This window comes from Malaya genurostris, chromosome 3 (genome assembly GCF_030247185.1).
Source record: "Malaya genurostris strain Urasoe2022 chromosome 3, Malgen_1.1, whole genome shotgun sequence".
NCBI classification, from domain to species: Eukaryota; Metazoa; Arthropoda; class Insecta; order Diptera; family Culicidae; genus Malaya; species Malaya genurostris.
In genome coordinates this window covers 44015782-44038067 of record NC_080572.1, presented here as the reverse complement: position 1 = coordinate 44038067, position 22286 = coordinate 44015782, and the positions used below count along the sequence as shown (strand labels likewise).

Sequence of the window (22286 nt, the reverse complement as noted above, 5' to 3'; positions counted from 1 at the left end):
TATGAAAAATTTATAAGAGTTCAATATTATAGACTGTACTCAAGCAATTATCAATAATTATCACCAAAAGTTCATTTAAAGACGTATATTTTTGAAAATCATATCTGCTATGCTTCCACAAAGTTAGTTTATTAAATCTCCTACCCTAGGCTAAATTCCCACATCTTTCATTTAACGCTACTCATCAAATCCGATGCCATCTTTTTGTTTACATACTTTCATCTGATCTTTCTAGAAATCCCTGTCGCTTTCAATTACCTTCCCTATTTCCGGAGTATGCCCATCAAAATCACTCAAATTTTTTCTATTGTGCGGAATTCTGGCGTGTTTGGTGGATATGCTTTCTTCGGTACAAATCCAACATCGTACGCTTCGTACCACTCCATTCCCGGCAAGATGCTAGATCAGGCCAAAAATGGATGTCACTTTCGTGCGAGTGGAGGCAGTCGTTTCTGGTGGTATTCTTTGTGCCTTTCTCATATGGAAAGGTTATGCAATCACTGTGAAAACCGACTTTTGAACCGAGGCCTGGAGGACTAAGTGTTATACACCATTCGACCCAATTCGTCAAGTACGCAAAACGTCTGTGTGTGTACATATGTGCGCATGTGTGCATGTAACGTTTTTTTGCACTAACCTTTTTCGGAGATGGCTGGACCAATTTTCACAAGCTTACATTCAAATGAAAGGTCTTGTGGTCCCAAACAAAAGTCCTGAATTATGGGATAGAATGTGCAAAAAGTTGTGAAAATAAGTGCACCAATTTTGTTCGGAGGTGGCTAAACCGATCTTCACAAACTTAAATTCAAATGAAAGCTCTTTAGGTCACATGCTAAATTCCTGAATTTTTATTGAATCTGACTTCCGGTTGTGGAGTTATGGGATAAAATGTGCAAAAAATGAAAATATGTGTTCCCACTTTTCTTAGTGACGGCGCGACCTATTTCGACAAATTTAGGTTCGAATGTAGGTCCTGTGGTCTCATACGGAATTCGTGAATTTTATCCGGATACGATTTCCGGTTCCGTAAATATAGGTAAAGTGTGTTAAAATCTTCATACCATCACTGAAAAGGGCGAAAACACGTAAAAAACCTTTTTTAATCCACCTAGTGGTGTAATGATGCCTTTCACATATTACGTATATTTCAAAAAAATCACTAGAAGATTCTGTGAAGAATTTTTTTATCTTGAATAAAATACGAAAGTTTCTTTGGGTATAAGCTAACATAACCTTTTCAATTTGTAAACAGTTATGCAAGTTAATAAGAATTTTTCTTTATTTTACATTGTCGCACTAAATGATTAAACATATTTTACCCTATAGTTTTAAAACCGAAAGTCGGATGAAACAACACAGCAACCTAAGAGACTATAGGTACTTTTATTTTAGCCTGTTTGTGGAAATCGATCCAATCATCTCTAAGAAAATTGAGTGAGTCTCGTTTTAGATTTTTTGACCACTATTTTCGGTGCTTATGGAACCTGGAATTTGGAACCAGTACAGCCGAAGTCGGTTCGTTTAGTAAGTTACTAATATAACCTACAAATTGAATCAGTTTTAAGCCAAATCTAGAACAGTTTTACATTCTTTTGCATCGTTGCTCTACTAAATGACGGTGTGCAATTTTAAACACACTTTACCCTATGAAAGCATGATTAAATTCAATAGCAACCTATGGGACTACAAGATTTTTTATTTTATGAATGACATTTTTTGACACATATTCACACACATACATGCACAGAAACATACATTGCTCAGCTCTATGAACTGTGTCGAATGATATAGTACACTTAGCCCTCTGGGCCAATTTTTACTAGTCAATTTTTCAAGTGATTGTAAAAACTTTCTATATGAGAAAGGCAATAAGTGTACTTTTATAGAAAAGCATCGTTATCATGATTTTGTAATAACACTAATAAGTAGGTACAAATCGAATAAAAATTTAGAAAATTACAATATTGAAATTGAATAAAGCACGCTGCAAACGGAGCAAAGCCGCACGTACCGTCGCGTACTAGATATGCATTGTCATTGAATGACAATTTGAATGCCGTATAATTTCGAAACCGGAAGTCGGATCTGGATGAAATTGCACAGTATATTTAAAGACAATAAAAGTCCTGGCATTACATTCCTTTTTGTGGAATTTGGCCTTTCTGTTTTAACAGACTTCGCAGCCGATTCTTAGTGTACAGAATCATTGCATGGCTAGTACTATGGATCCTACTGACACTAAGAATCCTTTCAGGTCGGGGCTCGAACATACATAAAGATAATGAGAGCCTTAATTTGAAGCAAAATTTGTGAAAATCGGTTCATTCGTTGCTGAGAAATCGAAGCGAGTTTCGTTTTTGGAGTTTTCAAACACATTAACGTTGAAGTTCGCAAAGAAATATTCCGACCATTCCGGCAGACCATCTGTTTCTGTGATTTGAAGACCGACATCTATATCCGAGACCATCAATCATGATTCCGGTCGTGATATAAATGAGCAGGATGGCATGGATTAACGTCTGTTGCCTTTCGTTAAACAACACAATTGTTCGGTTGTTCTTTGGGCGGCTTTAGCATCTTGCTATTATGAAAAAGGCTATGGAATGGTATGCCGCGATCAACGTCCATGTGGTGCCCAAAAACACGGACTCTCCCAATACGCAAGAATTTCGCGCAATAAAAAATGTCTGTCGTGAGACGGGATCTCTAGAACACAGTTGCCAGCAAGATGCAGTTCATGGTATACTGGCGTTCTGCGATATGGAAATTAACTAACTAACTTATGAGACCAGTGCCTTATAGTCTGATCCAATATCTTGTAGTATACCACACTACACAGGCTTAACCAAGCAGAGTAGTATTTTCCTATAAAAGAAGCGATTCAGTCATGAAGTTTATGTGTTAGCCTAACCAAGTAGTGATGTTGGTTTATTTTGAATTCTCAAAATAAATCCATTTTTCAACGCAAAAACGATTTTCTCTCTAAATTTTGAAGCTGTTTTTCAATGGTTACCATTTGGATTATGCTCCTGGCTTTTAGACGTTTGCAAATTACTCTTTAGATCACATTCAGGATCTATGTCTATATTTGTTGTGATTCGGCTGGGGTTTCATTCAACATCGCCTGCCATTCCTTGTATTTTAACATTTTCGCTGCAGCATTTTGCTGCTTATCGAAAATTGAAATTTCCAAACTCCGGTTGCTTTTATCTTCTGGTGAAATAATGCGTCGGAAATACTACTTGCCGGGAACAAAAATCGACATGTTCACCAAGATGAACATCAATGATGCTATTATTTTCATGGTCTGTGACTTATAAAACGATAAAATGTGACAGATAATATGCACACATGACAAACCATTGAAAGTTACAAATAGTTATTCAGAGTCAGGGTACTATATGACTCCATTTCGAATGATATATGATAACGTCGAAATTCGAGTAGTTACCTGCTATCATCAATGATCGTTGGTAACTCCCAATCTCATTTCGAGAAATTTTTTAATGCAAGAAGCAAAATTTGAGTAACTACGTCGTTTTTGAGTAACTTTTCTTAAGTGTGTATACATATTGCTATCGACACCTAACAGTCAAACAACTTCAACAGAGTAGGCGTAGACCGTCTACTTTATGTCGTTTTCGCTTGATGCCAAACCTAATCTTTTTCTCAAAGTTACGTTCCATAATATCAACTGCCGAAACGCTGAACAGAATTTCGAAAAATCGTACTATTTATGTCAATCCTCTTCTAATCACTGCTACCAAGGCAGTTTTAAAACGAAGTCATGTGAGTCCTTCAACTCACCGTAGCCCTCTCGGAAGCTTGAAGGGGCTTTGGAGTGTCCTAGATGCTCGATTTATAAGAAAACCCGTGTTGGCGCATAATCTGCCGTAGCTAATCTTCGTTGATTATGTCGAATGCCGCTTTGAAGTCGATAATTGGATGATGCGCATATTACGAACGGTGTACATCCACGGTATTTGATCTATTTGCAATTAATTATCATAGATATACAACTCGACGAACGATAGTGTGTGATATTCTCGGCAAGTCAATAAAGCGAAATAGAACACTTAAAAACTCAACTGACGTCTGTTGGACGTGTTTTCTTCCCGGAAACCGTGCGCGGCATTTTCCAAAAGGCACTCGATAATTTTCTTCGATAGATAACGAGTGACCGGTTTCATCTGCATTATAACTTATCCATTTGTGAAAATAAATGGGAAGCAGTTGTTACCGCAGAGGATGGAGTGATCCATTAGATAGGGGAGAGTGTTCGGTTACCGGTACCCTTTTATTTTAAGTTTATAATATCTGACTTAGTGCACATTATTCGGACATATATACATAAATAGAAAGCTAAAGTCCCTAGCTAACAACTGAATAAGAAACTAAGTTGATTTATTTAATTGAAAATAACTTTATTATCAATTTAGTAAAGTGATCAATTTTGGGCATTTCTAAAAAGGTGTTCGGTTACCGGCACCCCAAGGAATTTCGCTAAAAATGGAAAAATATTAGTAAAGACTGCAATTATTCAAAAAAATAACGGAATTTATTTTTTTCGGAGGCATTTTGAACTAAAGTCTCCATTGTCTGATGGTGACTTCGCCAAGATTCTCCTGGTCCATGATTTGGATGGTGATTTGGCTTCCTTTGTCTCTCTGCATCTCTGCACGTTACTGACAATTGTTCACGATTTATCGAAAAAAAATGGGGTGTCGGTAATTGGAATCGGTAGACATTTTGGAAATTACGAAAAAAAACTTTGGTTGCGAAAATATTGGTAGCATCCGGTATCAAATCACACAATAGATCGATTTCACCTCATAAATATTCAATCGACTCACCTCTTCGATTGATGCTCTTCAATTTATGATACTATAGAAAAGGTCAGAAAAAAACTTTTGAGTTGATTTTCACGCAATTAAAATTTGTTTTGGAGGCAGTAAAAAGTACAAGCGTCTGTTTGCTTTGGTATTCAGCACAAAAAAAAACGTGCTGCTATTACACACACACATGCCATTTGTAGGAATGACGCTATCTGCTTTCTGTCAAAAGTTACGGTGGGGTGCCGGCAACCGAACACCTTAACCTACAATTTTCAATCACTCCACTGACAATCATTTAATACCGATCGGATGCTCTAATTGGTTGAGCGATTATAACAATTGAGGTCCGATGTAAAATAGACCGATGCAGATCAGAAAACGTCACAGATAGAGCTGTGTTTAGAGCGCGATAAATGCGTCTGTATATTGATTCAACTTTTTTTTTTAATGTGAATACGTTAACCTAGCATAACAAAACAAGAAAATTCTTATTCCATACCTTCGGAAGCATGATCCGTAATTTAATGTAACATTTTCAGTAATATGAGATAACCACAAATTACTAAAATTAAAGTTTTCTAAAATGGGTGATATCAACGATCATCAAAGAGCTCATGACGCGTGTTTGACTTTCTCGTGCTCGCTTGATGGTTTTAATACAGTCAGTGACATTTCATTCCCGCGTCACCTATATCGCCAGGGTGGGTGTAAAAGGTTAAAATTTGATTCGTTTAATTCATTCTAGTCAGCGCAGTTGACTGAACAGTACTTTTTAACCAGTAAGTACCTCCTTTCGGTCCGTTCAGTCCTAAAATAAGTTTCAGAATCCAGGTCCAGAATACTGTTCTAAAATTCTGGTCCAGACTCTTGTTCCATTATTAAGTACCACAGTCGAGCAAAATTTCTTCAACACAGTGAAATATGGATGCAATTACAGTGGGGTCTCGTACAACGCGGATTCGGTTTTGCCGGTATTCGTTGTTGCCGAAAAACCGCGATAAACGGGACCCAGAGCATATGGGATTTCGAATGATTGAGGCTGTGAACGGTTATCTCGCTTCGGTCGACAGATAGAACCACAGAATCTTCGACAGACATTTAGTTGGGAACTGCTCCGCCAGAAGAGCTTTTGAAAAATGCACGATATAAATCATTCGCTTAACACAGACAAAACGATTTGAGCTTCATACAACTCGCAAATTACAGTATTTTGAAGAATGCGGGAGTTCAAAGTTTGTCAAACAGCAAATATTTCAACTCGGAATCACTCCATCAGATGTAGTTAGTCTGCTTGAATACACATTTTAATTATCATAATTATGCTCCTATCAAAAAACTTAAAGATATAAAGCGTTTTTTTTGTTGGAAAGTTGTTTGGAATGTCAGGGTATACATTATGAACATCATGTTAGCTGAGAGCTTGTCCACCGAATGGCGCTAGTGGGCAATTTGGCGATAGAAAATTCATAATGTGATATCTCTAAACCCTGATGATATAGAATGCTGGTGTTTTCAGAAAGAATGTTCCGGAGGTCAAAACAGATCAAATAGTGTAAACAGTATCTGAAAATTCTCCAAGTGTGGCGCTAGTGTGTAATTCAAGGTTGGAAATTTATGTTGACTCATTCAGATGGTTTCTCAACAAATAATTTCCAAAATTTTATTACATCAAAGCAGGCAAGACTTCCGATGGAACTCTCAACGGGTGAGCACGTTGTATTGTGTTAGTGCGGAGAAAATGCGAGTACTACGCGAGAAAGAAAGAACTTTTATCCGTACTTTGACGACTCGACGTCAAGCCACACAGCAAGATTTTCACTTGAAGTCCAGTGAAAAGAATGTTTATTGGACTATAAACAAAACTAACTGGCAATATACCCAAAGTTGCTGTGCCATCAAATCGACGTCATCTCAAGTGAGGTGACGCTAACCGGGAAATAAAGAAAACTAGACCGCAAATCACAACAGACCGTAAAATTCAGCGTTGGAAACGGTGAAAAAGAGCGAGAGTACTCTTTACTGGAGTCCCCCCGATCGTATACCGTAATCATTCCACTTTCAAGTGAACTCGAAACCATTGTTACATACCAATATCGCGATGCATCAGCAGATTTCACTACCGTTCCGTTGATCAGTTTGGCTGTCTTCAGCAAGAGAAAAACGGTTATACAATCGGTTACTAGGGCACGTTTTGCTTTTCGCCTTAACGATTATGTGATGTAGGATGTAGGCATTGGATTGAATATTGGGGCGCACGTTGATCGGATGCTCTTGAATTCATAAGAAGCATAGAAACGGGTGACAAATAGTCCTATCAATCTTGACGAGGCTACTGTCACTTTGGTAATCAGTCGTGTAGCGTTCTCATTTTAATATGTATGCTACACCGGTATAGGGTAAGATGGGATGCTCTGATTACATCTCAACTCAAGCAAGTGCAGCATGGGAAGTATGAGCTGTTGTTGTGTGGATAGTTCTCTCCCCTGTCTAGTATATTGCTAATGCAAAATATACAGTTGATCTTTCGAGTAAGGGACCGTTCATGAACCACGTAGACCAAAATCTGGAATTTTCTATTCTATTGAGAATTGAGGAAAGGTTATTCTGTTTATTCATCGTTTATTCGATTCTAGTTGTAGCAACCTGCATGATTCTGCGCAGTCTCAAAGTAAAGTCAACCAAGTGTTACATGGATTTGAAATGAAGAACTGTGTGTGTATGTGTGTGTATGTATATATGCATGTATGTATGTGTGTATGTAACAAATAATGTCACTTGATTTTTTCAGAGACTACTCAACCGGTTTTCACAAACACGGGTTAAAATAAATGTCTTACGGTCCCATAGATTGCTTCCGACTTCCGGTTCCGGAATTACAGGGTGATATGGACAAAAAAAATAAACAAAAAAAAAATGCCACTCACTTTTCTCAGAAATGACATGACCAATTTCCACAAACTTAAATTCAAACGAAAGGTCTTGTGATCTTATAGATCGCTATTGAATTTTATCTTGATCCAACTTCCGGTTCCGGAATTACAAGGCAATATGTGCAAATCTATGAGAAAATGCGCATTCAATTTTCTCGGAAATTTCTTACCCGATTTTTACAAACTAAGATGTAAATGAAAGGTCTTGAAATTCTTTAAAAAGTCTCTGAAAAGTTTATACAGATCAGACTCCCGCTACCGGTATTACAGTGCGGTTAGTAAAAATTTCCAATTCCGTTAGTATTTCTTTACAAGCGATGCAATACGAGGTGCACATTTTTATAAAATTTTCTGTTAAATTTATCTAGTTCGCAGATCTTGTTAGTTGGTGAATATATAAATCTTCTTTGGGACTACTAGTGAACGGTTCCCGCTTCCGAACTCACCAGTAATAATAAAGAAAAGCTCCAAAAACGAAACTCACTTCGATTCCTCAGCAACGGTTTAACCGATTTTCACAAATCATGATTCAAATTAAAGCTCTCAATGTCTTTAAAGACATTGTGCAATCTGACTTCCGGTTTCGAAATTATAGGGCAATTAGTATCAAACTTTCAAACTGTCATACAAAATGATGCAAATTCGGTGCGCATCAGTACGTGCTGGTACAGAAGAAAAAGAAAACGCACCCACCTAGCACACAGCGTGTCTTGTTCAATTTTGTATAGCGTGCAGGGTTGCCACATTCAAATCTATACTTCATAGAACTGTTTACAAATTGAAAAGGTGATGGTAGTTTACACCAAAGATTTTTTTTGATTTCATTCAAGTTTGAAAAAGAAAATCTTGACAGAATCTTCTAGTGATTTAAAAACATAAGTAATATGAGAAAGTTTATTCGTTTTCATTAGTTTGTTTATTCGTTTTCATTAGTTTGTTTCGAAATGCGTGGACTTTCAGCAGAACAACGTCGAAAAATTGTGTACAAATGGTGAACAGAACGCGGACTGTTACTGAGAAAGGTAGCAAAAATGGATGGAGTAAGTGAAAAAGTCGTGCAAAATGCAATCAGGAAGTTCGGTGAGGATAACACCTTTGAGGATAAACCGAAACCGGGTCGAAAAAAAGGTCCTGCTAACCCTCAGTTGGATAAACGTATACTAAAGGCGTTCGAGCAAAAGATGGAGGTATCAGTTCGGGATGTGACCAAAAAAGTGGGCACTTCGAAGTCAAATGTTCTTTGTGGTAAAGAACGTTTGAATCTTCGAACCTATAAGAAGCAGAAACAACCAAAACGTAGTCCGAAACAAGAAGCATCGATCAGGTCGAGGGATCGAAAGCTGTACAATACGATTCTTGCTGGAAATTTGAACTGCATAATCATGGACGACGAAACCTACGTGAAACTCGATTACAAATCCTTGCCAGAACCACAATATTATACGGTGTGAGAAGGGCAAGTGTTAAACCAGTCCGAGGCATTGATTGAAGTCGAATAATTTGGTAAGAAAGCTATGGTCTGGCAAGCAATTTGTAGCTGCGGTAAGATTTCGAAACCTATTTCAATTTCATCACCACTGCTTCAATGAACAGCGAAATAAATATCAAGGAATGTTTACAAAAACGACTTCTACCCATGATTCCACAAGGGTCCTATTGTCTTCTGGCCAGATCTTGCTTCTTACCACTACTCGAAATCAACGGCAGAATAGTATATTACCAAAAATGTCACTTTCGTCCCAAAAGACATAAGTCAAAGTCTTGGCAATTACATTCCTTTTGTGGAATTTGGCCTTTCTGTTTCAACAGACTTCGCAGCCGATTTTTAGTGTACAGAATCATTGCATGACTAGTACTATGGATCCTACTGACACTAAGAATCCTTACAAGTCGGGGCTCGAACATACGACAACTGGCTTGTAAGACCAGCGTCCTATGCATTGAACCACCAACCCGGGCCACAAAAAAGCCCAAAAGACATGAATCCACCAAATTCCCCACAACTTCGATCAATTGAGGAATTTTGGGCATTAACGAAGACACATCAGACAGTCTTTAGTGTAACTCATTTTTCTCGCAGATGGCTGAACCGATCTAAGATTCAAATGAAAGGTCTTAAGATAATATAAAACATCTTACCTTTAACCAGATCCAACTTCCGGTTTATTGGATACAGGGTAATTAGTGTAAAAATTAGTTTACATAAATTAATCAGGTTTATCGGGTTTGCAGATTTGGATAGTCGATAACCAAATAAACTTATTTCTGGTTTTGCGGTATTCAGTATTCGATTCGGAAGGTACCCAAAAATTTAATTCGCTGCACTACGATTTCTCAATGATGTCTACACTGATTTTCAAACATTTTGAATCAAATGTAAACAATACAAGTTTGTATATATCGACTGTTTTGGAGTTTTATCGGAAAAATGCGGCTTTCTCAGTCAAATGGCAAACGATTTGTTTATAAAATTGCCCGACGTTTCGGCCGTTTTTGATGGCTTTTTTCAAGGGAAACTAAAAACAAGATTATACGGTCACAAATCAAATATCAATCAGTACGATAAACTAAAAAGTGATGGTGCAGTCAACACCGACGAACGGATGATCGCTCTAGGGGAAAAAACTGCGCTCATTAAACATATGGTCACTCATAATCATACTTTTGATCTCAAGAGTGTTAAAATCATAGACAGAACGTATCGCTCCACCGCTCTACCGATTTTAGAAATGTGTCACATCACCAATACGAACAACAACGTTAACCATCGCACTGACTAAGATGGTCTCAATACAACTTACGCCGGCATTCTTCACACCATCAAGACATCGAAGTGTGGAAGAAAGAAAAGCACAAAAACAGCCGAATTGGAGACATCAATCATGCCCACCACGTAATTGTACCCACAAACCAATAAACTAATAATTGTCAGATTCACTGCATACACCAAACTCTGTGGCAATAGTGCTATCCGATGAAAAGTTCTTCAACGAACTTAGTTTATTTTATATATGTTACCGTAAATAGACAACAGACATCCCACCGTTGGAAATCAACGAGACTGACAATAACGATTAGACCAAAGTGAGTTCACAAAGTACATTAGAATAATCCATATACCATAAAAGTCCATTCAATTTTGTATAATAAAAGCATATTTTTAGTTTCCCTTGAAAAAGGCCATCAAAAACGGCCGAAACGTCGGGCAATTTTATAAACAAATCGTTTGCCTATATCCATTTGACTGAGAAAGCCGCATTTTTCCGAGTAAACAATACAGCTCCTACAGTGAATTTAACTGACTTCGGCTACACCGATTTTCGAATTCCGGTTCCAGTATCGAATCGTTTCTCAAAGGTCAATTGTTTTTCTCAAAAAAGGCCGAATCGAATTTCAAAAACAAAAACTCAAATTAAAGGATTTATGGTCCCATACAAAATTAATGAATTTTATCCAATTCTGAATTCCGATTCTGAAATAACAGGGTTATGAGTTTTTAAAATTCAAACCGAAAAACCTCAAAACTATTGCAATTTATTCGTCATATTAATAAATGGCCATACGAATCTTTGTGGGTTTTGCTGGTTGCTGAATGCCGGCTCTGGAAGTATCGTGAATAATGGCGAAAAACTCTAAAGTGGAACTTACTTCAACACCTCATGGAATGTTCAATCGATTATCACACGCTTAGAATAAAATTCGATCCGATTTACGATTGAAATCTCAAATTGCCGCTTAAAACCACGGTCATTAAATAAATGTCACGAGAACTAAAACACCGATGAATATTCATGCGAAAAACACATGTGGATTAATGAAAAAAAGGTATCATCTAACTGCTAGGTGAATATAGCATGTTTTTTTTTCAAGTTCAGTTACAATTACAATGGTGTGACGTAACCGACTAGCCGCACTTTTTTTTCTATCGGAACCATTTTTTTTTTGTCTTTCTCTATAGAAAGGAATTAGAATTGCTGGAAAAACCGACTTTCGAACGGAGCCTCGGAGACCCATAGTGTTATATACCATTCGACTCAGTTCGACGAGATCGGAAAATGTGTGTGTGTGTGTGTGTATGTGTGTGTGTGTGTGTGTGTGTGTGTGTGTGTGTGTGTGTGTGTGTGTGTGTGTGTGTGTGTGTGTGTGTGTGTGTGTGTATGTGTGTGCACTTTTCGAAAATATTTTTACCGCTCCATTTTCTCAGAGATGGCTGAACCGATTTTAACAAGCATAGGCTCATTTGAAAGCTACTATCGGACCATTGATCAAGTTCGAAGACCAAATGGCTGTGACTTTTGGTTCCAGAGATATAATGGTATAAGTGACGTAACCGACAAAACACGTTGATTTTTACCGCTCTTATATATAAGGGTACCAAAATTTTGGGATCACCTCTATTTTCGTAAAGATCTAGTGCTCAAAAATTTAAGCACCTAGAAAAAAGGCCTCATGCAAAATTTGAGCTAAATCGGACATGCGTAAGGGGTGCTGCTCGGCGGTAAAGTTTTGAGAATTTTCAATCTTGAAAAAGCATCATAGGGGGGAGTACATGAAATTTCCAAGATCGAAAACTTTTTTGGTGCCAAAAGTCTCAAAACTGCATGAAACGTCGAGATTTAGTGTTACCTAAAAAATTTTTTTTTGAAAAATCAACTTTCTGGGAAATTTTGATATTTTTTAGTCCCAAAAAGTCGACTTCTTCATGCAATTCGACGTTTCATGCAATTCTAAGCCTTTTGGCATCAACCCCCCCCCCCCCCCTAGGTGATTTTTCAAGATCTATGAAAATTCCACTAAGTGGACTAAGATAGGTTTTTTTAGATTAGCATCACTCTTCTCATATAAACAGGCAACGTAAATGCCAATCGCTTGATTGGAAAAACGATACCGAGTATGTGACATAAGCACTGAAGCATGTTTTTGTGAACACTTACACTTATTTCAAGTTCGGACATCTGTTTTTGATTTGTTAGTTTTTTCAAAGAAAAGTAAATGTAAAAGTACATCCGCCCATTTGAAAAGTCAGTCTTCTATTGAATTGGTCTCTGAATACGTGTTTGATTCAAGTTGAAATGTTTATATTCTGATAAGAACAATATGTACTATTCGGAGCATAATCAAGTACAACATACTAGTGTATATGGATTATTATGCTTTAGAAGTGCGTGTGCATAATCTACCTCCAGCCGTTGCTCGGAAAACCAGGTCGCAGTATGGAGAGATTCGGCCATTGAAAAGTATGTGTGGAAACTTTTTTTACCTGATATTCTGAATATGGGTACATTAGTTACACCTTCTTATGTGACGTTCGATCAGGACACAAGACTATTATGTACATTGCTGGTCACCTACGACAATATGTATGATACATTGTCGGAAAGTTTGCCCAACGAGTTTAGTGGAAACGATGTTATTTCACATTTCCAGAATTTCATATTTCTGTTGGTATATTTCACAACATCACATTCGAAAGACAGTTGACATTAATGATAAATTGAGTAAATTTGTTACGAACTGGAAAACAATCCATCAACATCAGGGTCAGCGTTTTTTTTTCAAAAAAGTAGATAGTATAGTAGAAGTAGTAGATTTTTCGATCATAAACGATTTTTGTTGACATAAGATTTTTTTTGCAGATAAAACACCGACCACCGAGAAACAGTGGCAAAAACACAATAACAGCAGCTCACCGGCGCTATCGAGTTTCTTTGTTAGTACCATAAGAAGCAGTCACACAAGTGAGAGTGAGTTCAACAGATAACGCGAGTTTCCTTATCGCGCTGCTGTTGAATGACGGTAGCAACAGCGCTAACGACGATGACGTCGAAACAGTGGCGATGATGCCATGAGTGATGGTTGGCGACTGCTGAAAACCGCTGAATTCGCACGCAGTAAATTCCGCGTACGCCGGTTGAACTGTTGCGCGAGACATTGAGCGGAGTTCTGCGTCTGCGATCGACGCGAGCGGACGCGTTTTAGCCTACTACTGAGGTGTACAAGTTCGTGTCTGTAGGCTGGCGTTGTGGACTGGACTTTTCAGTGCGCTTAAATCGGTCTGACTGCTCGAACCAATCGGTCGTCGAGTGTCTACCGGGAATAAGGCAAATTGTGTGAATTTTGTTTCTTCTGTTGTTTTTGGAGAAAGTAAAAGTTGATTAGTTGTTCTTTTTTCGGTTAACTGGAGTAGAGTCCTTGAAACAGAACACGATGGCCATCGATCATACCTTAGAGGAGCTGATGGGAATGTTGGGTAAGTTATCCGTACGATGTCATATCTTGGTTGTGCGGTTTTGCGGTTGACGAAACGTGCTGTGAAGAACTTCAACGTGTTTGATTTTAAAGGGGATTTCGTGTTTCTGTTTCTGTGAGCTGCAAGAGTGAATCGAATGTTAATAATAGAACCAGTGAATACTAATACAGAACAATTGGAAAGTGAAATGAATGGATCGACGATGGATTGAACAGTTTGGTGAAGTTTACTGCTTCGCTGGACAGGTTTTGTATGACACAAACTAGCCTTGGTTAGCGTATTGAATCGTGTAAACCTTTCTCTATTTAAAAATGCTGTGTAAACGTTGCAGTAATCCACGTGGTTGTGTGTTGAATTGAGTGATGATCCTAAATATTGAGTGTGGAATATGCAAACGGAAAACCACTAAAAGTAAACACTAAAAGTCAACTAAAAGTAAACACATTAAGCAAATCCATGAGCATCGTCTAGACTTGAATTTACTATCGTAAACTATTCATTCTAACTTAACCTATTGCGAGACTTTTACAATGACCCTCTTGAACTTTCATGTTTGTACTAAGCGGAGCACTTATCTGAGATCTAAACGTTTTCCATTCTTATTTCAGACTCAGCTCAACATAATTTCAATCTGAGCTGAATTATTTCAATGAATTTTTTTAATTATATCAGGTGTACAACGTTGCTTCCGCCGTTTTTTCCAAAATTTAAAGCTTTATTGCGAAAAATTGCTTACAGCTGTATTATTCAAAGCAGGCGCGTAGCCAGAGAAAATTTTCGGGGGGGGGTTTTAGAACATGGTGATAAATCAACACATGTACAATTTATATCACAATGTTTCCCATGGGTTATAATTTTTTGTTTCGGGGGGGGTTTGAACCCCTAAAACCCCCCCTGTGTACTCGTCTGATTCAAAGTATTGTCCGTCGCTAGCACGCTTTCTCCCATCTTTCCGGAAATTTTCGGATCCCGGCTCGAAAAAAGGAGTCCTTTTTTGACGCTATCCATGAAGCAATCCATTTTTCCAACTCTTCGAACGATTGAAAATGTTGATCTGCCAGTCCGTGAGCCATCGAACGGAATAGGTGGAAGTCAGAAGGGGCGTCATCTGTGGAATACGGCGGGTGGAGCAAGACTTCCCATTTCAGCGTTTCCAGGTACTTTTTGACCACTTTTGCGACGTGAGGCCGAGCATTGTCGTGTTGGAGGATGACTTTGTCATGTCGCTCTTGATATTGCGACCCCTTTTCTTTAAGCGCGCGACTAAGGCGCATCAGCTGCGTTCGGTAGCGATCTCCTGTGATGGTTTCTCCCAGTTTTAAGAGCTCGTAGTAAATCACACCGGTGATCCCCCCAAATACAATTCATAACCTTGGCGCCGTGAATATTCGGGTTTGCCTTCGACGAAGTAGCATGCCCGAGCTTTCCCCATGATTTTTTGCGTTTAGGATTATCGCATCGAGCCCACTTTTAATCACCGGTTACGATTCGATATAAAAACCCCTTACGATTTTGTGTTTGAAGCAGTTGCTCACATACAAATAGACGGCGCTCGATGTCCCTCGGTTTAAACTCGTACGGCACCCAGTGTCCTTCTTCCCGAATCATGCCCAGGGCCTTGAGATGTTTTGAAATGGCTTGCTGACTCATTCACAACGATTCGGCAAGCTCTTCTTGGGTTTGGCACGAAACTTCATCAAGCAATGCTTCTAATTGTTAATCTTTGAAGGTTTTTTCTCTTCCACCACCATGTTTGTCTTCGACATCGAAATCACCATTTTTAAATCGTTGGAACCACTCCCGATACGTTCTTTTACTCAGAGCAGCGTCACCGTAATTTTCTGGGAGCATTCGATGCGCTTCAGCTGCATTTTTTTTTCTAAATTGTAACAGAAAAGTAAAACTTCCCGCAAATGGCGTGAATTTGGCACATGAACAGACATTTTCAAGCGTGAATAATACGAAAACAAGAACAACTGTCACTGAAACGGCGATGACAATTCGTTAGGCAATGTACACACTTACTTTAAAGGCATTATCATCTACGTATTTTGACCAGCCTCAGCTGGTACAGCCACCTATCGGAAAACGGTGGAAGCAAAGTTGTACACCTGATAGATATAAAATTCGAACCGGTCATTCACTTCTCGTATCAGCAGAAATATGGTAATCGAATTCCGTTATGTTTTGAAGTTGGGAACAAACTGCAGCGAGTTTTTAAGATTTTATTCAAGAGAAATATTTTTGTTTAATCGCTTCATGCCAACCATGAAATGTAAACATGTTTTTTTTTACTTGCTCACTGGCTTTCTGAGTAAAACAATTAAAAACAAGAAATCATTCACATCTCTTTACCTGTTTTACGTTGATATTGGTTTTAGGAGCAAAAAAAAGTTTGTGAATTTTAGTGAAACATTACTTTTTGCCTTTCTCATATAGAAAGGTTATGCAATCACTGTGAAAACCAACTTTTGAACCGAGGCCCGGAGGGCCGAGTGTCATATACCATTCGACTAAGTTCGTCGAGTACGTAAAATGTCTGTGTGTGTATGTGCGTATGTGTGTATGTTACGTTCGTTTATACTAACTTTACTCGGAGATGACTGAACCTGATTTTCACAAACTTTGATTCAAACGAAAGGTCTTGTGATCCCATACAAAATTCCTGAATATTATTTGGATCCAACTTCCGATTCCAGAGTTATGGGGTAAAATGTGCAAATAAATGAAAATATGTGTTCTAACTTTTCTCATAGATGGAGTGACCGATTTTCACAAACTTAGGTTCAAATGAAAGGTCCGGTGGTCCCATACAAAATTCCTGCATTTCATCCTTCCGGATCCGGAAATATAGGGTAAAGTGTGTTAAAAATTTTATACCATCACTGAAAAGGGCGCAAAACCGTAAAAAGTTTTCTAAATCAACCTCAAATCTTCTCCAATTGATAATCGAAGAAAATTATTTTGAAGAATACCACAGTACACTCAGGTCTTTTTTATGGGGTCCTTTTTATACGGTTTTGTATGCGACTTTTTTCATGCGAAGTTTCAGAGTAATGCGTTTTTTATGCGAAGTTTCAGAGTTATACGGTACGTAAACTCGCATAAAAAAGACTTCAGTGTATTATATATGATAGTATAATTGATATGAGAAAGGCATCATTGCACCACTAGATGGATTAAAACAGGTTTATAATATATAAAGCTTTCAGTTTGGATTTCAATGTTTTACGTTGATGTTCCTCTCGGCTAGTGCTGCTTAGCAATTCTTATTGAGCAAAACATTTGACTTATTGTACCATTTTCAATCCTTGAAAAAACTTATGAAAATGTTCGTGTATTACAGTATAAATGATAAGAAAATATGATCAAGCTACAATTTCAATAAATATACTGTTTGTGAAGGATTAGAAAGTTTTGGAATATCTTCATTTTAAGGCACTGGAAGAAATAAAACAAAAAAAAAATTGCAACACAGTTAATGAACCCAGAGGTGAAAGGTTTTCTTCAAACGATAAATCTCCGATTAATGGCTTAATGTAGGTCAACTGAGCTTCATACATATTTAAAAGAGCAAATTTGGTTAATATCCGTTGAGAACTTGATAGATTATGAATGGAAATGAACCAAATTGTCAGTTTCAAACATGTATTAAGAAGAAAGTCTCGAAACATTTGCTTCATGCCGATCATACAAGCTTTTACTGTATTATCCGGTGCCTGATTCTAATTTTTGTCCACTAAATGTATAAATAATTGCATTTGCATTATTTTGCCTTTTTGAACTGCCGGCCCGATAGGTATCGATTGGACGAAGTTCAGAGAAGTTCGGTGAAGTCCTATTCTTGGGAACTAAATGCATCGCATCAGTACCAGCATGCTTTTAAGGTAGAGGCATAATGCTAAATTTGACCAAGTTAGTGCGTTTTCGTTACGTTGCGTCAAACATAGCAAAACACATTTTTGAAGATCTTCAGTTATTTTTGTGCCAAATGAGGTGCATTTCATTGCAATTTCTACAACTTCTTTTAATTGAACGATCATACGCTTAGAATGTATCTTTTTCAGTGTAAAAATTCTATTCTGGCGTTTGTTGGAGGTCCGCATTAATGTATGTTTCATTATCCATCACACTGAAATTGTATCTGATCAACTTCTCCGTATAGAGCTTCCTAGCACAGAGTCTTGGAAACAGTTTCCTGTTGCATGAAACTAATCCATCTGTTGCCTTAATCATATGGACGTAACGCCGGAATTTTTGACAACATAGTGTTACGAAATACTACCGGTTTCCCTGATACTGACGTTCAATTTAAAATTTCACTTTTTGCTCATTTTTCCCAAAAAGATAATTATCATCACTTGTTTGCTATTTCGTGTCTAGGGCCTAAGCAAGAATTGCAAGTTAAAAAAATAATTGGTTCCGAATTACTGCACATTTTTCATTGCATATATTTCGCCCTTCGCATTTCTTTCTATAATTGGTATGAAAATCATAAAAAATATTCCATCGATTATCAAAAATCCACCACTTTTTGAGAACCTAAAACTACTTTGATCATTATCTCTCCTTCTAGGCTTAAAGTTCTATAAACCCTGTAATTAACCCCAATAATGTCCTAAAATATTACTGAAGACAACAAATCAATCGGCCCTTCTCAAAAGTCTAAGCTCACTTAAAATGTTGAGCTGATGATTCGAATTACTACTGAGGGCAAAAAGTAGTAAGACTTCTGAGTTATATTTCGTGCGGAAATCTTATTCGAAATTTTTTTTCTAGGTTGGTATGACTGTCAGTGACATCTGTGCCAAGTATCACACCAAAATATTAATTAGCGTTTAGTTTTTTTGATTATCGAGGTGTGGTGCACTTCTTTCGACCGGCCAAACTGTCAACAAGGAATACTATTATGCGTCATTTGCTATTTGTAAAAAGAGGCCTTAATTATGGGCCAACAACTCTTCATTTTCGCACCACGATAGTGCTCCGTCGCATACTGCATTGATTCTTCGTGAATTTTTGTTTGGTAAAAATTCAACCAATACCATTCCGCAATCACCTTATTCGCCTGATTTAGCTCCGTGTGACTTTTGGCTATTCAGCAAACTCAAACGACCGCTCCGGGGAAACCGTTTTGAGTCAATTGAAGACATCAAACGTGAATAGCGCTACGCGCATTGAAGGCTATTCTGGAAATTAGGATGTTTCGAGGATTGCAAAAAACGTTGCCACAAGTGTATTGAGGCTGGGGGATTACTTAGAGGGTGACGATACAGATTTGGAAGAATAAATAAAGAATTTTGAACATTACAAAGAAAGTCTTACTATTTTCTGCCCACAGTAGTATCATTTTGGTCGTAAAAAATGCTTATGCAAAATTGCAAAACAAAACAAACGATATTTGTAGTTACTGGAATCGCTTACATGTAATATTATAGTATACACGTACAGCATCCTGTATCGTTGGGTTGATTTTGAGATGTAGTTTTCGTGCATGAATATTTTTAGTACAAAGGCATCTATCGTTTCATATTTTTTGTCGAATGGTACACGAATAAAAATCTATGACCGGTACTATGATTTTTTAATCATGAAACATGCCTTCTCATGTGTTGTTTTTCATAATACCATTCATTTTGCTCATGAAATCATGACATATTATTCATGATAGACACGATTCATGATTTCATAATTTTTAATCATGGTACCGGCAATGAATTTTTGCCCGTGTACAGTTATACAAAAAATGTATCCGCAGTAAAAATCAAATAAGCCCCGTTTTCACCCACCTAGTAGTGTAATGTAAATGCCTTTCTCAAAATCGTAAATATGAGTTAATGTAACCAATTCAAATATGTTTTTTTTAACTAGAGCTTGGAACGAATACAGCTGAAGTAATTCCCTATGGCCATCATGTAACTACATTCTAAACATGTTGACTTGGTCACAAAAAGTTGCTTTGCATAACTAGATTTTTCCTAAATTCATGTAGATGGGCAAGGAAAAAAGTAAATCTAACGAAAATATTTTCTTGTCCAGTACGGATATTTTTTCAAGTATCCTCCAACTAGCGGTTAAGTATTCTGTGAGCTCTTCTCATATATTAGGTTTAGACAAAAAAGTTTTTGTTAGAAGAACTTTTGTTGTTCTAAAAATGCCTTTCAAAGTTCTACATTGCATGGACGGTTGGTAATGAACATAATTGCAATGAAAAAAATGTCTTCCAAACTCAAGAATGGAGTTTTATTGCAAATTTACGTTAAACCTTTAAAAAGTCAGATTTTTCAGCCAATCATTTTTCTTTCTATAGAGAAATGCATAGAGATTTTTTTCAATGTGTAACTCAACAGGATGCTTGCCAAAATTTGATCGATTTGGCCCGAAATTCGTCTAAAACGGTGAGAAAAATTCCGCTATTTCCTTCATATTTTTTGTATAAATTTTTGCCACTGCTATTTAAAAAAAAAAATAACAAGTTTTAATCATTCAAATGACAACGTTTCTGTACATGTTTCCTAATTCCGTTATGATAATACTAGAGTGGTACAGCAAATCTATTCCCACTTTTCCCTCTCGTTGATGATGATGATTCCGAAGTCGAATGGGCAGCCCAAACGTCGTTCATCAAAATTCCAACCAGCAATTAGAATTCCGAGTACCTATCGCGAATACTGTTGCAAAGCTAACATTTGGTCACGCGTGGAACGGTGATAAGATAGTAGTCCGTTTCATTGACACGCTTAATTCCTCCGCTAAGCCGAAGAATATGTCTCCCATGTGAACAGCATGCTGACTGTTTCAGACCGTTGATAGCGATTATCAGTTGTGTGGGTAATAAATTTTTTGACTTTTGGCTAGAAAACCTTCTGCTGATCGTGTGGTGGCAACCACGATTGACGCGAACCTACTGACAACTCGGAACTGAACAACTTTCCACGATATTGCGAGTAACCGACAGATCGGACGCAAAAAATCGCTTGTTTTTTCAATGCTTCGAAGTTCGGCTTTCGTCAAACTCAATACACTTGTTTGAAAAAAAAAATAAAAACAATCCACTAACGCTATTTTTGGACTTCGGCGCCATGACAACTCATGGCTGTGTAGTTCAACCAAGAAAAAATGTGATTTATTTTTTAGGAATCGCAAAATATGTATTCGAATTATGTGTTGGAAGTATACATTTAAATTACAATGAATGTTTTAAACATTTGACTGCATATTATGCCATCTAATGTAGCGCGAAGCCATTTTTGACCGTCGTTTCATTTACAACGTACTTCACTTGGTTCCACTTCTCGGTAACAGATCGCTATTACTGGGATATAGAGTTGATCTCAGCAAACGTAAACAACATGCTTGCCAACGGCAATCGGGTTTTGGTTTTCTAATTTTTTTTCCCTTGCGAAACCTGACACTCACTGAGTTGGATTTGCACTTAGCAACGGTGGTGTGAACAAACCCGATATAGAAATCAGGTTCGAAACAGACTCTAATTTCTGTTCAATAACGTTAGAATTAGGATCGAAACTTGACTACCTTTAACTTGTTCAATTATATCAAATTCTTGAAAAAACACTCGACTTTTCTTTCACTGTAACACATGTATCAATAAGTACCGAGACTAAAGCAGAGATGGCGCTCGTAGTAAACCAGTAACCACGTCTTTCTAGAGTACTAACCTTTGCTTGAAACGAGTCAAAATTTTAAGTCGATCCGACCAGAAACAGCTGAGTTATCGAGGTTGGAGTAAAGTCGTTTTGTAGTTTGTTAAAAAAAATGGAAAAAATCGAGTTTCGTGAAAGATCGTAAAGTGAAGCTTCGAGAGATTGCTGAGATGACACAGATATCATATGGAAGTGTATTTACTATCCTTCATGAAAAATTGAGCATGAAAAAGGTTTTTTCCAAGTGGGTGCCGCGATTGCTTTCGATGGAATAAAAACAGCCTGCCACAAGTCGATGAAAACAATGGCGAAATTGAACGAATTGGGCTTTGATCTGCTTCCCACCCCCATACTCGCCAGATTTAGCCCCCAGTGACTACTGGCTCTTTGCTGATCTTAAAAAAAATGCTCCAGGGAAAAAGATTTGGATCAAATGAGGAGGTCATCGCTGAAACTGAAGCTTATTTTGAAGCAAAAGATAAATTTTTTAATAAACATGATATTGAAAAATTGGAAAAACATTGGAACCATTGTATCACCCTAAAAGGTGATTATGTTGATGAATAAAAAAAATTCGCAAAAAAAATGTTGTTTCCATTGTTAGTCT

General features: G+C 37.5%; 1 protein-coding gene across 1 annotated transcript in view; it reads left to right on the top strand.

Annotated features, from left to right (window-relative positions):
* Window positions 1-22286, top strand: part of LOC131438195 (organic cation transporter protein) — a 40795-nt gene that overhangs the window by 6775 nt on the left and 11734 nt on the right. The window contains exon 2 of the mRNA XM_058608047.1: window positions 13402-14015. Within this exon, the coding sequence (XP_058464030.1) occupies window positions 13973-14015 (43 nt within the window). The 5' untranslated portion in view covers window positions 13402-13972. The remainder of the gene's footprint in view (window positions 1-13401; window positions 14016-22286) is intronic.